The following is a 16,081-nucleotide window of genomic DNA, read 5'->3' as shown; positions in this document are numbered from 1 at the left end:
AGTGCTGGGACACTCAGTCCTGTTACACACACAATCAGTGCTGGGACACTCAGTCCTGTTATTCACCCACTGTCAGTACTGGAACACTCAGTCCTGTAATACATATGCAGTCAGTGCTGGGACCCTCAGTCCTGTTATTCATACACACAGTCAGTGCTGGGACACTCAGTCCTGTTATACACACACAGTCAGTGGTGGGACACACAGTCCTGTTATACACACACACAGTCAGTGCTGGGACACTCAGTCCTGTTATACACACACAGTCAGTGGTGGGACACACAGTCCTGTTATACACACACACAGTCAGTGCTGCAACCCTCTGTCCTGTTATGCACACGCAGTCACTGCTGGGATACTCAGTCCTGTTACACACAGAATCAGTGCTGGGACACTCAGTCCTGTTATACACACACAGTCAGTGCTGGAACACTCAGTCCTGTTATACACACACATTCAGTACTGCGACACTCAGTCCTGTTATACACACACAGTCAGTGGTGGGACACACAGTCCTGTTATACACACACAGTCAGTGCTGGGACCCTCAGTCCTGTTATACACACACAGTCAGTGCTGGGACATTCAGTCCTGTTACACACACAGTCAGTGCTGGGACATTCAGTCCTGTTACACACACTGTCAGTGCTGGGACACTCAGTCCTGTTAAACACACACAGCCAGTGCTGGGACACTCAGTCCTGTTATACACACACCCACTGTCAGTGCTGGGACACTCAGTCCGGTTAAACACACACAGTCAGTGCTGGGACACTCAGTCCTGTTATTCACCCACTGTCAGTGCTGGGACACTCAGTCCTGGTATACACACACAGTCAGTGCTGGGACACTCAGTCCTGTTATACACACACAGTCAGTGCTGGGACACTCAGTCCTGTTATACACACACAGTCAGTGGTGGGACACACAGTCCTGTTATACACACACACAGTCAGTGCTGCAACCCTCTGTCCTGTTATGCACACGCAGTCACTGCTGGGATACTCAGTCCTGTTACACACAGAATCAGTGCTGGGACACTCAGTCCTGTTATACACACACAGTCAGTGCTGGAACACTCAGTCCTGTTATACACACACATTCAGTACTGCGACACTCAGTCCTGTTATACACACACAGTCAGTGGTGGGACACACAGTCCTGTTAGACACACACAGTCAGTGCTGGGACCCTCAGTCCTGTTATACACACACAGTCAGTGCTGGGACACTCAGTCCTGTTAGACACACACAGTCAGTGCTGGGACCCTCAGTCCTGTTAGACACACACAGTCAGTGCTGGGACCCTCAGTCCTGTTATACACACACAGTCAGTGCTGGGACCCTCAGTCCTGTTATACACACACAGTCAGTGCTGGGACCCTCAGTCCTGTTATACACACACAGTCAGTGCTGGGACATTCAGTCCTGTTACACACACAGTCAGTGCTGGGACATTCAGTCCTGTTACACACACTGTCAGTGCTGGGACACTCAGTCCTGTTAAACACACACAGCCAGTGCTGGGACACTCAGTCCTGTTATACACACACCCACTGTCAGTGCTGGGACACTCAGTCCGGTTAAACACACACAGTCAGTGCTGGGACACTCAGTCCTGTTATTCACCCACTGTCAGTGCTGGGACACTCAGTCCTGGTATACACACACAGTCAGTGCTGGGACACTCAGTCCTGTTATACACACACAGTCAGTGCTGGGACACTCAGTCCTGTTATACACACACAGTCAGTGCTGGGATACTCAGTCCTGTTAAACACACGCAGTCAGTGCTGGGACAGTCAGTCCTGTTAAACACACGCAGTCAGTGCTGGGACACTCAGTCCTGTTATGCACACACAGTCAGTGCTGGGACACTCAGTCCTGTTATGCACACACAGTCAGTGCTGGGACACTCAGTCCTGTTAAACACACGCAGTCAGTGCTGGGACACTCAGTCCTGTTATGCACACACAGTCAGTGCTGGGACACTCAGTCCTGTTAAACACACGCAGTCAGTGCTGGGACACTCAGTCCTGTTATGCACACACAGTCAGTGCTGGGACACTCAGTCCTGTTAAACACACGCAGTCAGTGCTGGGACACTCAGTCCTGTTATGCACACACAGTCAGTGCTGGGACACTCAGTCCTGTTGCACACAAGGACTCTTTCCCTGTTACAGCTCTATTTAATATATATCGAGCATTATACCAATGTTGCTTACCTGCTTGTTTGCAAGACAATGCAGGATGAAAATGAATGTTCCCTGGAAGCTGTTGGTGATCGTGAATATGTAAGCCAGAGCGATGGTGCGAGCCTGGAAATGCAAAACTCCGAAAATCCACATGCAACCCAGTAGAACCAACTGAGCAAGTGCAGTAATGATGAACATTCTGTACGCAGGAAATAGAAAATGGAATCAAACGTGAATCAAGTGATGGCTGACAGATATCAACATCAGCATCTCCCATTCCATGCAGGTTGTTGGTGAGGGAGACTGAACCCTGAAGAGATAATGCAAACAGAGAGAGTCAAGTATAGGGAAGGAAATCGAACCTGGGAGTTATGTTTTGGGTAGGGGACAAGAAAGGGCCAGAAAGGCCTTTGATGGGGAAAATGAATCATTCCACCTTTCATGGAAGAAGCTTAATTTGAGATGGTAGAAGTGGGGAGTTGGATGGGGTACAGTATGTGTGTGAGAGGGTGGGGAGTTGGATGGGGTACAGTGTGTGTGTGAGAGGGTGTGGAGTTGGATGGGGTACAGTGTGTGTGTGAGAGGGTGGGGAGTTGGACAGGTACAGTGTATGTGAGAGAGGGTGTGGAGTTGGAAGGGGTACAGTGTGTGTGTGAGAGGGTGGGGAGTTGGATGGGGTACAGTGTGTGTGTGAGAGGGTGTGGAGTTGGATGGGGTACAGTGTGTGTGTGGGGGGTGGGGAGTTGGACAGGTACAGTGTATGTGAGAGAGGGTGGGGAGTTGGATGGGGTACAGTGTGTGTGTGAGAGGGTGGGGAGTTGGATGGGGTACAGTGTGTGTGTGAGAGGGTGTGGAGTTGGATGGGGTACAGTGTGTGTGTGGGGGGTGGGGAGTTGGACAGGTACAGTGTATGTGAGAGAGGGTGGGGAGTTGGATGGGGTACAGTGTGTGTGTGAGAGGGTGGGGAGTTGGATGGGGTACAGTGTGTGTGTGAGTGGGTGGGGAGTTGGATGGGGTACAGTGTGTGTGTGTGAGAGGGTGGGGGGTTTAATGGGGTACAGTGTGTGTGTGAGAGGGTGGGGAGTTGGATGGGGTACAGTGTGTGTGTGAGAGGGTGTGGAGTTGGATGGGGTACAGTGTGTGTGTGGGGGGTGGGGAGTTGGATGGGGTACAGTGTGTGTGTGAGAGGGTGGGGAGTTGGATGGGGTACAGTGTGTGTGTGAGTGGGTGGGGAGTTGGATGGGGTACAGTGTGTGTGTAAGAGGGTGGGGAATTGGATGGGGTACAGTGTGTGTGTGAGAGGGTGTGGAGTTGGATGGGGTACAGTGTGTGTGTGGGGGGTGGGGAGTTGGACAGGTACAGTGTATGTGAGAGAGGGTGGGGGGTTGGATGGGGTACAGTTTGTGAGAGAAGGTGTGGAGTTGGATGGAAAACAACGTATGTGAGAGGGTGGGGAATTGGACGGGTAGTGTGTGTGAGTGTGTGTGTGTGTGTGTGTGTGTGTGTGTGGGGTGTGTGTGTGTGGGGTGTGTGTGTGTGGGGTGTGTGTGTGTGGTGTGGTGTGTGTGTGTGTGTGTGTGGTGTGTGTGTGTGTGTGTGTGGTGTGTGTGTGTGGTGTGGTAGACGTTGAAGCATTCCAGGTTAACTACCAAGATGGCTCAATACACAAACAGATGTGGTTGGGCCAGTTTGGTCACATGACTGAATGACTTGGAGTTTTTTGAATTTGAGCTTCCAACAGGGAATTTGAAATCAGAAGGCTGATCAGAATCCTAGACTGAGAACACCTCTCTCCTGTCTGCTCTCATCTCACTCTCACCAGCTTCGGAAACCATTGAAGACATATGAACCCCAAGACAGAAAAGTCTTCGACAGTAAACAAGGTTTAAGAAGAATACTGGGCCCCAACGAAAAGTAAGAGCCGTCTACAATCATGGAACCACAGAAACAGTAACAAGAAACCCTCTTTAGAGACTGCCTCAAACCTCTCTATTTTATTTTTCTTCTGCTCTTTTCTGTCTCTATTTGCATGTGTATATCGCGTGTGCATGCTAGCGTGGGCGCATCATATATCCATAGGCATTAACCATATTAGAGTTTAAGTTTAAGGTTTAATAAATATCACTTTTCTTCTTTAAACCTAAGAAGGCCCGTTTGTGCTCATTTCTTTGCCTTATAATTGGAAAGCTGTGAACAAGGATTCACAAAGGGGGAACTCAAAACACAATGTGTTTAAAATTAAACTCTGTTACAATAAGACCAGGTGAAGACAGTAAAAGACCCTTAGACATCTTTCTCATCTGGTCGTAACAGTATATTATCGAAACTCCACGGTGCAGATGCCTCAAGGACATCTGTTGTTCAAATTAATGATGTGATGGTGTTGCGTAAATCTGATATACCTGATTTTTAGTAAGTTCGGTAGATCTGGATTGATGCTGTAAAATTTCTGGGCGAGTTTCCATATCGTCAAAATGAGGAAAACAAAGTTTACCTGTAAAGTATTGAAGAGGAGATGTTAGAGATGAGTTATCTTTATCTAGAATCGCGTGTGTGTGTGTGTGAGTGAGTTAGCATGTGAATGAGTCTCTCTTCTCCACAGTAAAGTGCTCGGAGGGGAACAGACTGGAATGTCAATGCTCCAAGTAGCAGGGAGGGTCCAAAATTATGGGAAAGGAAGGGATCAGCAGCATTTCCTTGCAATCCAGTCCTTAGGGAGGTGGGGTTTCACCCCCCTCCCACCCCCGTCGACTCGTGATGCAGATCCACAGGTCCCTGTTGTCGACCAATTCCCCATCCCAATTGTCGCGATTCATATAGAAACCTACACGGAGAGCACCAGCAGGAGATTTGTCTATGGTGGCAGCATTAGAGCCAAGCTTAATCCAGTCCTCACTCACCGTGTGCTATCCAATAGGTTTTACTGAGTTAGTGACTGGTAGAGGGAACCCTGCCTAATATTAGCCTATTGCCATGGATGCTGGGGCTGTCACCATGGTGTAGAGCAGCTCAGACCAATTGTCAAAGGTAGGGCTTCACTGAATAAACTCACCAAATCATTCTTAGCATTCCAGCTATCTTCCAAGTGCTGCCCCTGCCTCAGCTCATCGACTGCTGTGATCCTCATCAATGCCTTTATTACCTGCAGACTCAACTATTCCATTGATCTCCCTAGCCGTCCCCCCCGCCCCAGCCCTCTCTAAACTTGAGCTGATCCAAAACTCTCCCACCCGTACCTAACTTGCAACCAAGTCCTGTTCCTCCATCACCCTAGTTGCTGACCCGCTCCTGGTTCAGCAATGCCTGAATTTTGGAATTCTCATCCTTGTGTTCAAATTCCTCCTCACCCCCTCCTTATCTCTGGAATATCCTACAACCTGACAACCCGCCAGGATCTCTGCACTCCTCCCAATCCTCCGATTTCCATCTCCCTACCATTGGCGACCTTGCCTTCAACTGCCTCGGCCCCCGGAATTCCCTCTCTAAACCTCTCAGCCTCTCTATCTCTCTCTCCTCCTTAAAGCCTACCTCTTTGACCAAGTATTTGGTCACCTGTCCTAATATTTCCTTCCTTTAGCTCAGCGTCAATGGTCTGGTAATGTTCCTGCAAAGTGCCCTACATTAAAGGCGCTACATAAATGCAAGATGTTGTTGCTGAAGGTGTCACAAACTGGCAACCTTGTCCTTGCCCACAGCTATCACAGTACAGATGGGTTTAGCTCCTTGAAAACATCACTTACCAGACAGATAACACACATAGGGCCCACAAAACTCCATAGAAACCCTTTCTTAATGGTCAGCCAGCAACTATGAGTAACAAGAGAACCTCCATTATTTGAAGAAGACAGCAAAACAGACAACACTTCACATTGCGCCTTTTTTCCCTCACTCTGTTCCGACCAGTCCCTGAGCCCCTAACAGCTCTCATTATACCCCTCTAGGATTGGCCTGGAGTTTGCGGGAATTAAAGATTAATCTCTAGAACACTGCTGGGAGTAACATCCTGGGAGAAAAATCAAAGGAGTCACTAAAAAGGAAAACAGTGTAGATTTTTTCTCCTTTTCTTTGGACACTTTTACTAAACCAGTTCTAAAAATACTGGAGATAAGAAAAAGGCAGCTTGAGTTGACAGCTAAGTGTTTTCCAATCGGGTAATGGAGAGTTGGCTTTCTGTCCAATTGGCATGGGAAGGCGGGGCAACGTGAGGATGGACATGCTGATTGACCAATCGCGGGAGGTCATGATGAAACCTCCAGGAAAATGTCCAACTAGAGTTGGCAACTCTATCTAGGTCCCTACTACAATTGGCAGTCACAGAAAGTGAGGTTACTGAGCTGAACTCTCTCCCAGCAAAAGGCCCCCACTGCGGTTGTGAACATTCATTTTTGTAACTCCAGGATTTCTACTGCAAACACGAATGGGCTAAGGGGGAAATGGAACATCTGTCTAAAGTCTTTATTGATGCTCTGAGTCAGAAGGTTGTGGGTTTAAGTCTCACTCCAGCAACACAAGTGCAAAATCCAGGCTGACACACCCAGTGCAGTTCTGACGGAGTGCTGCACTGTCGGAGGTGCTGTCCTTCAGGTAAGGTGGCAATCGGCCTCTGGAGTGGATGTAAAAGATCTCATGGCATTACTTTGAGGATGAGTAGGGGAGTTCTCCCCGGTGTCCTGGCCAATATTTATCCCTCAATCAACAAAAACAGAATATCTTGGAGGTTATCACGTCGCTGTGTGTGGGATCTGGCTGTGCATAAATTGCCTGCCGCGCTTCCTACATTCCAACAAGTGACTACACTTCAAAAGTGAAGTAAAACACTTTGAGACACCCTAAGGTCACGAAAGGCACTATGTAAATGCAAATCTTTCTTTTATTCCATGATCCAACAACCCTTGGTGTAATTAAATAGTTCTTAATCCTTTTCCTCACTCCTAGCAAGAGAGGTTAGTCTCCTCCCCTCGATCAAAACCATTCCTAATTTTAAAAATATCTATTAGCGCTTCTCTGATCTCTGATCCAGTATGCCCTTGGCTGGAGGATGGTGTATGTTGGGGGACCTCAGCTGCACTTTCTGTCAGAAGGCACATTGCTCAGGTTCAAATGTAAAGGATGCCAGGTACCCAGCAGAGTTGGAACCTCCAGGGCAAGGAAGAACAGAAAGAGATCACAAAATGGAAAATCAGTGGCAGGTTTACTCACTGTTCTCTGGTGCCATATCCCTTCGGGTTTATTGCTGCAGACATAAACAAGATTATAGCTGGGATGCCATAGGCCACTGGGTAGGTGTATTTCCCTCGGAGAGTCTGAGTCAGGAAGACCTTCACCACCATCAGGTAAAGCTGGACGCCTTCCAGAAGCATCCACATAAAGCACGCCAGAAAAAGGTAGTGAAGGATTCCAGCGATGACTCCACACACGGCCTAGGGAAAAAGAGTCCTTTCAGCGTCAATTAAGCAACCGCCTTGTTAAATTGTCCCGTGCGTTGGCTTCCATTTTGAGTTGCCTTCATCTGGCGTTAGAGGCCTCAAAATGGAGCTGGTAGAGTTAGCCATTACTGATAGTGATGCATCTGGCGCCATTTTGAAAGGGGGGGCCTACCGCCAGGTGTCCAAAGCGCCTGCCTGTTTCAGGTGACAGGTACCTTTTTAATATGGAAATCAGGGTCCTCGGACGTGAATAGAAGCCCGATTGCCACTTTGGGCAGGAACTAGTCAAAGGCGGCGTCAGTTCCATGGGTGATAGAATCAAAGAGGCCCAGCAGAGGTAAGTGTCGATTTACTTCTTTACTTACTGTGGCCCCAGAGGGACAGGAGTGCTCCTGCCCCGGGGCGCCCACTCTCCGCACTCGGGAGCCTCCCCCACCCCCACGAGGTACTCTCCTGGCGGCAGCTCCTGTCCGTTTACTTTGCCGAATCTGGCGAGCTGCCTCTTTTTTTGGCGGCTTGCACCTCTGCTGCTGAATTTCAATGGAGCCAGGGCCTCAAAATGATGAGCCAACCCCTCACTCCCAAATGGGAGAATAAGCAGCAGAGTGCACCGGGCAAAAAAAAAAACAAATCTCCCCCCAGTGTTTCTCATGTTGTGGGTTCGACCGTCACAATCTATCAGAAAAGTACATGCCTGGCTCCACCTTGTGGCATGGTGGGGAATGCACCAGCCAGTGAGCCACAGGAGACTGGAATGGCCAAGGTTGGATTCTAAGTCTTGGCCAACTTCTCTCCAATCAGGGGTGGGATGGGATGTACCAGGTAAGGATCCAGACCCCACTGAGATGGCCTTTACTGTACGTGGCATCTGGTATTGGACAGGACTGGATTGTGCTGTGGTAAAACAGGCTCTCGGGATGGAGTTATTAAGCTTGCCAGCCCACAGTTTTCCTCCTGGGATATAGCCAGCTGGCAAGTGTGGATAGCAGGAGACCTGGCCTGCAGGCCAAGGGTTATGCATGGCTAGCGGCTACTTGGTTGCAGTCCTGAAGATTTCCTGTCATCTGTCTCAACTGCACATTGTATCTCATGTCCTGCTCCGGATTCATAAAGCTCTGTAGAGGGACAGTGAGTTATGCAGATAGGAGCAGGAAGTTGCAATGGGACATAGACAGATAAAGTGAGTGGGCAAAATATTGGCAGATAGAGTTCAGCGCAGGCAAGTGTGCGGTCATTCACTTTGGATCCATTGAAGGCAAATTGGAGTATTTTCTGAATGGCGAGGAACTAGCAACTGGACAGCCACGAAGGGATATTGGGGTCCAAGCACACAAATCACTGAAAGCTCATGAACAAAAGCAATCAAAAAGGCAAAAAGAAATGTTGGCCTTTATCTCCTGAGTGTTGGATTTCAAAGGGAGTGATGCTTCAGTCATATAGAACCACATCTGCTTTCAGTTCTTGGCATCACAGATCATGAAGGATATACTGGCCTCAGTGGGGGGCGGGGGGTGGGGGGGCAGTGGGGAGTGGAGGGGAGGGGTGTGGCACAGGTTCACCAGAAAGATACAGGGTTAAACTATAAGGACAGGTTGCATAAACTGGGCTTGTATTCCCTTAAGTATAGAAGATTGAGGGGTGATCAGATTGAGATGTTTAATATGTTGAAGGAATTTGATCGAGTAGATACAGAGAAATTATTTTCTCTAATGGGAGAATCTTGAATGAGGGGACACGATCTTAAAATTAGAGCTAGTCCATTTAGGAGTGACAGCATGAAACACTTCCTCACAACAAAGAGAATCACAAAACCGTAATTCTCTTCCCTGAAGGGCCGTGGATTGTGGGTGTTAACTGGAGCTTTCAAGATTGAGATCAATAGATTTTTATTGGGTAAGGGGATCAAGGGGTAGGGAGCAAAGGCAGGAAAATGTAGTTCAAGTACAGGTCAACCAATAGTACAGCGGAGCAGGCTTGAGGGGGTAAATGGTCTCCTCCTACTCCTATGTTCCTAGATAATTTCCCAGCTTGCTTTGGAGATGACCGTGACACCGTGCGGACTCCGACACTCGCCATGAGGTGCATTGCTCACGTGCTTACCCTGTTTCCAGTTGCAGATATCCCAATGAGGAAGAGCAGCTCGGCCACGAACAGACACAGGCAGAGGTGGGTGTGGATGGTGGTCCGTGTGCTTTGAATCGCTCGGCACATAATGAACGTGATGATCGCAATGAGGAGACATGCCAGTGAGATAATAATCCCAATATATGTAATGGTGGTTAGAGCAGGGCCCTACAAAGTGGAGAAAAATGATCATTCCTTAGCCGGGAAGGGGTCACTGCTGTAACTAGCACTGTGGCAGTGATGCTAATGGGTTAATTAGTCAAACTCTAGCACTAACTAGTTAAACGCGAGCACTAAAAGGGGTTATGGGTGTTCAAAGGGTGGACAGCATTCAAACAGATGGCCATCACTCTGATCGCTGCCTACATCCTAGGTCATCCTGTTCTTTTTCACTGGGAGCTACAACTCTAGACCAGCCTTTGGTCCGGATGCCGAAGCACCCACTCTGATGCTAAGGTGCGACTGATAGAGTACCCAGGTGGTCCAGTAGGGAGCAGCAGATAGCTGGCATAATATGCAACATAACCCAGCTTGTCCAGTAGAGTGCGATAGCCAGCTAGTAGAACATGAGGAGCAGCAGGAGTCAGATGGTACAGGAGGAAGCAGAGTACAACTGGTCCAGTCGGGAGAATACTCAGCTGTTCCAGTGGAGGGCAGTACACAGTTGTTTTATAAGGTCAAAAATTTACCAAGAATCTGGCAATGACCTTCTTTGCATGCCACTGCAATTTACAATTCTGGAAATGCATCCTTGGTAAATTTTTGTGTTGCAGGGACCCAGGGTTTCTGGGTTTCTGGGTTCTGTGTTGGAAAGGCAAGTGATTCAAAAGGACAGATAGCAAGTAAGTAGCCCCCACAACAACTTGCATTTGTATAGCACCTTTAATGTGGTAAAACATCCCATGGTGACTCAAAAGCAAAAGCCTCAAATTGATATTGTTGGGGAGGGTTGCGTTCATTGGAAATTGTGATGTTTGCCCCTAATTGTCATAGCCTCTCAGCATCTGGAAATTGGGACAGATGTTCTTAAAGTAACAGATTAACCTAATGTCAGCGGTTCACGAAGGCAGCTCACCACCACGTTCTCAATGGGCAATTAGGGATGGGCAATAAATGCTGGCCTGGCCAGCGATGCCCACATCCCATGAATGAATAAAAACAAAATGCAGACTTCGGATGATCAATATCTGCAATGTGAGTGAACTCCAGGATGAACTGCAGCGACTCACCAAGACTACATCAACGGCTTCTCACTCTCCCGTGACCTCTGTCCACAAGACGAGCAAGAGCTATAATGATCTGGCAGCACCACCCAAGTCAGACACCATACATGGACATGTATCAACCATTCATCCACCACCAATGGATCAAAGTCCCTAAATAACACTATTCTGGGGGCAGCATCTCTTGGAGGACTGCTGCAGATCATGGAGAAAGGACCAGAACCAGCTTATCAGGGCAACTAAAGTCAGGCAATAGCAGCTGCTTTACCCAGGAATCTCACATCTCAGGAACAAATTAAACCTTGAGTACTTTAGACAGAACATAACCTCTCTACATGTTCCTTTCCATTTACATTGACGTTGATCCTGTTTTGTTAATCTCCACCCACACTAGTTAAATACATGGATTGAAACAGTGAAGGTCAGGGAGCTGCCATCACCAAACAAAGGCCCAGTCATGCTTTGTACAGGCCATCTCCAAATCACACAAACTCCTACCTCCACCTTGTACAGTGCAACCAGCACTGCAAAGCTGCTGAGGTGCTTGCAGTTACACACAGTGTGAGTGCGATTGGATGACATTTTACTACAGCCACTCGTAGACCAGACATTCTTGCTGTCTGTCCCGTGCAGGTGCACACAGACGGTGTAGTCTTCAACATCATCAACCTGCAAAACAGGAGCCAACACAGAAGTGAGGATCACATGGAATAAAGCTTACTTCACTTTCTGTAACTGCACTCTCTGATATATCCAACAGCCCCTCATTGCAACACTCTCTGATATAAACCACACCCCTCACTGTAACACTCTCTGATAAACCCCACATCCTCACTGTAACACTCTCTGATATACCCCACACCCTCATTGTAACACTCTCTGATATAAACCACAACCCTCACTGTAACACGCTCTGATAAACCCCACCCCTCACTGTAACACTCGCGGATATATCCTACTCTCCCTCACTGTAACACTCTCTGATAAACCCCACACCCTCACTGTAACACTCTCTGATATAAACCACAACCCTCACTGTAACACTCTCTGATAAACCCCACACCCTCACTGTAACACTCTCGGATATACACCACACCCCTCACTGTAACACTCTCTGATATACGCCACATCCCTCACTGTAACACTCTCTGATATAAACCACACCCCTCACTGTAACACTCTCTGATAAACCCCACATCCCTCACTGTAACACTCTCTGATAAACCCCACATCCCTCACTGTAACACTCTCTGATATAAACCACACCCCTCACTGTAACACTCTCTGATAAACCCCACATCCCTCACTGTAACACTCTCTGATATAAACCACACCCCTCACTGTAACACTCTCTGATAAACCCCACATCCCTCACTGTAACACTCTCTGAGATAAACCCCACACCCCCTCACTGTAACACTCTCTGATAAACCCCACATCCTCACTGTAACACTCTCTGATATAAACCACACCCCTCACTGTAACACTCTCTGATAAACCCCACATCCCTCACTGTAACACTCTGATATAAACCACACCCCTCACTGTAACACTCTCTGATAAACCCCACATCCCTCACTGTAACACTCTCTGATAAACCCCACACCCTCACTGTAACACTCTCTGATATAAACCACACCCCTCACTGTAACACTCGCGGATATATCCTACTCTCCCTCACTGTAACACTCTCTGATATAAACCACACCCCTCACTGGAACACTCTCTGATAAACCCCACACCCCTCACTGGAACACTCTCTGATAAAACCCACATCCCTCACTGTAACACTCTCTGATAAACCCCACATCCCTCACTGAAACACTCTCTGATATAAACCACACCCCTCACTGTAACACTCTCTGATAAACCCCACATCCTCACTGTAACACTCTCTGATATAACCCACATCCCTCACTGTAACACTCTCTGATAAACCCCACATCCCTCACTGTAACACTCTCTGATAAACCCCACATCCCTCACTGTAACACTCTCCGATAAACCCCACATCTCTCACTGCAACACTCTCTGATGAACCCCACATCCCTCACTGTAACACTCTCCGATAAACCCCACATCCCTCACTGTAACACTCTCTGATAAACCCCACATCCCTCACTGTAACACTCTCTGATATAACCCACATCCCTCACTGTAACACTCTCTGATAAACCCCACATCCCTCACTGTAACACTCTCTGATAAACCCCACATCCCTCACTGCAACACTCTCTGATATAACCCACATCCCTCACTGTAACACTCTCTGATAAACCCCACATCCCTCACTGTAACACTCTCTGATATAACCCACATCCCTCACTGTAACACTCTCTGATAAACCCCACATCCCTCACTGTAACACTCTCCGATAAACCCCACATCCCTCACTGCAACACTCTCTGATGAACCCCACATCCCTCACTGTAACACTCTCCGATAAACCCCACATCCCTCACTGTAACACTCTCTGATAAACCCCACATCCCTCACTGTAACACTCTCTGATAAACCCCACATCCCTCACTGTAACACTCTCCGATAAACCCCACATCCCTCACTGCAACACTCTCTGATGAACCCCACATCCCTCACTGTAACACTCTCCGATAAACCCCACATCCCTCACTGTAACACTCTCTGATAAACCCCACACCCCTCACTGTAACACTCTCTGATATAACCCACATCCCTCACTGTAACACTCTCTGATAAACCCCACATCCCTCACTGTAACACTCTCTGATAAACCCCACATCCCTCACTGTAACACTCTCCGATAAACCCCACATCCCTCACTGCAACACTCTCTGATATAAACCACAACCCTCACTGTAACACTCTCTGATAAACCCCACATCCCTCACTGTAACACTCTCTGATAAACCCCACACCCCTCACTGTAACACTCTCTGATATAAACCACAACCCTCACTGTAACACTCTCTGATAAACCCCACACCCTCACTGTAACACTCTCGGATATACACCACACCCCTCACTGTAACACTCTCTGATATACGCCACATCCCTCACTGTAACACTCTCTGATATAAACCACACCCCTCACTGTAACACTCTCTGATAAACCCCACATCCCTCACTGTAACACTCTCTGATAAACCCCACATCCCTCACTGTAACACTCTCTGAGATAAACCCCACACCCCCTCACTGTAACACTCTCTGATAAACCCCACATCCTCACTGTAACACTCTCTGATATAAACCACACCCCTCACTGTAACACTCTCTGATAAACCCCACATCCCTCACTGTAACACTCTGATATAAACCACACCCCTCACTGTAACACTCTCTGATAAACCCCACATCCCTCACTGTAACACTCTCTGATAAACCCCACACCCTCACTGTAACACTCTCTGATATAAACCACACCCCTCACTGTAACACTCGCGGATATATCCTACTCTCCCTCACTGTAACACTCTCTGATATAAACCACACCCCTCACTGGAACACTCTCTGATAAACCCCACACCCCTCACTGGAACACTCTCTGATAAAACCCACATCCCTCACTGTAACACTCTCTGATAAACCCCACATCCCTCACTGAAACACTCTCTGATATAAACCACACCCCTCACTGTAACACTCTCTGATAAACCCCACATCCTCACTGTAACACTCTCTGATATAACCCACATCCCTCACTGTAACACTCTCTGATAAACCCCACATCCCTCACTGTAACACTCTCTGATAAACCCCACATCCCTCACTGTAACACTCTCCGATAAACCCCACATCTCTCACTGCAACACTCTCTGATGAACCCCACATCCCTCACTGTAACACTCTCCGATAAACCCCACATCCCTCACTGTAACACTCTCTGATAAACCCCACATCCCTCACTGTAACACTCTCTGATATAACCCACATCCCTCACTGTAACACTCTCTGATAAACCCCACATCCCTCACTGTAACACTCTCTGATAAACCCCACATCCCTCACTGCAACACTCTCTGATATAACCCACATCCCTCACTGTAACACTCTCTGATAAACCCCACATCCCTCACTGTAACACTCTCTGATATAACCCACATCCCTCACTGTAACACTCTCTGATAAACCCCACATCCCTCACTGTAACACTCTCCGATAAACCCCACATCCCTCACTGCAACACTCTCTGATGAACCCCACATCCCTCACTGTAACACTCTCCGATAAACCCCACATCCCTCACTGTAACACTCTCTGATAAACCCCACATCCCTCACTGTAACACTCTCTGATAAACCCCACATCCCTCACTGTAACACTCTCCGATAAACCCCACATCCCTCACTGCAACACTCTCTGATGAACCCCACATCCCTCACTGTAACACTCTCCGATAAACCCCACATCCCTCACTGTAACACTCTCTGATAAACCCCACACCCCTCACTGTAACACTCTCTGATATAACCCACATCCCTCACTGTAACACTCTCTGATAAACCCCACATCCCTCACTGTAACACTCTCTGATAAACCCCACATCCCTCACTGTAACACTCTCCGATAAACCCCACATCCCTCACTGCAACACTCTCTGATATAAACCACAACCCTCACTGTAACACTCTCTGATAAACCCCACATCCCTCACTGTAACACTCTCTGATAAACCCCACACCCTCACTGTAACACTCTCTGATATAAACCACAACCCTCACTGTAACACTCTCTGATAAACCCCACACCCTCACTGTAACACTCTCGGATATACACCACACCCCTCACTGTAACACTCTCTGATATACGCCACATCCCTCACTGTAACACTCTCTGATATAAACCACACCCCTCACTGTAACACTCTCTGATAAACCCCACATCCCTCACTGTAACACTCTCTGATAAACCCCACATCCCTCACTGTAACACTCTCTGATATAAACCACACCCCTCACTGTAACACTCTCTGATAAACCCCACATCCCTCACTGTAACACTCTCTGATATAAACCACACCCCTCACTGTAACACTCTCTGATAAACCCCACATCCCTCACTGTAACACTCTCTGAGATAAACCCCACACCCCTCACTGTAACACTCTCTGATAAACCCCACATCCTCACTGT

General features: G+C 48.0%; 1 protein-coding gene across 5 annotated transcripts in view; it reads right to left on the bottom strand.

Moving 5' to 3' along the window:
• Nucleotides 1–16,081, bottom strand: part of LOC137355620 (putative adhesion G protein-coupled receptor E4P) — a 153,954-nt gene that overhangs the window by 76,527 nt on the left and 61,346 nt on the right. For all 5 annotated transcript variants that reach the window (XM_068020968.1, XM_068020967.1, XM_068020969.1 and 2 more), the window contains 6 exons: nucleotides 11,466–11,636; nucleotides 9,721–9,912; nucleotides 7,394–7,614; nucleotides 5,935–6,001; nucleotides 4,597–4,688; nucleotides 2,225–2,393 (listed from right to left, as the gene is read on the bottom strand). In XM_068020968.1, the coding sequence (XP_067877069.1) occupies nucleotides 2,225–2,393; nucleotides 4,597–4,688; nucleotides 5,935–6,001; nucleotides 7,394–7,614; nucleotides 9,721–9,912; nucleotides 11,466–11,636 (912 nt within the window). The remainder of the gene's footprint in view (nucleotides 1–2,224; nucleotides 2,394–4,596; nucleotides 4,689–5,934; nucleotides 6,002–7,393; nucleotides 7,615–9,720; nucleotides 9,913–11,465; nucleotides 11,637–16,081) is intronic.

The sequence above is a fragment of the Heterodontus francisci genome, chromosome 43 (assembly GCF_036365525.1).
Source record: "Heterodontus francisci isolate sHetFra1 chromosome 43, sHetFra1.hap1, whole genome shotgun sequence".
Classification (NCBI taxonomy): domain Eukaryota; kingdom Metazoa; phylum Chordata; class Chondrichthyes; order Heterodontiformes; family Heterodontidae; genus Heterodontus; species Heterodontus francisci.
This window is presented reverse-complemented; position numbering and strand designations above follow the sequence as displayed.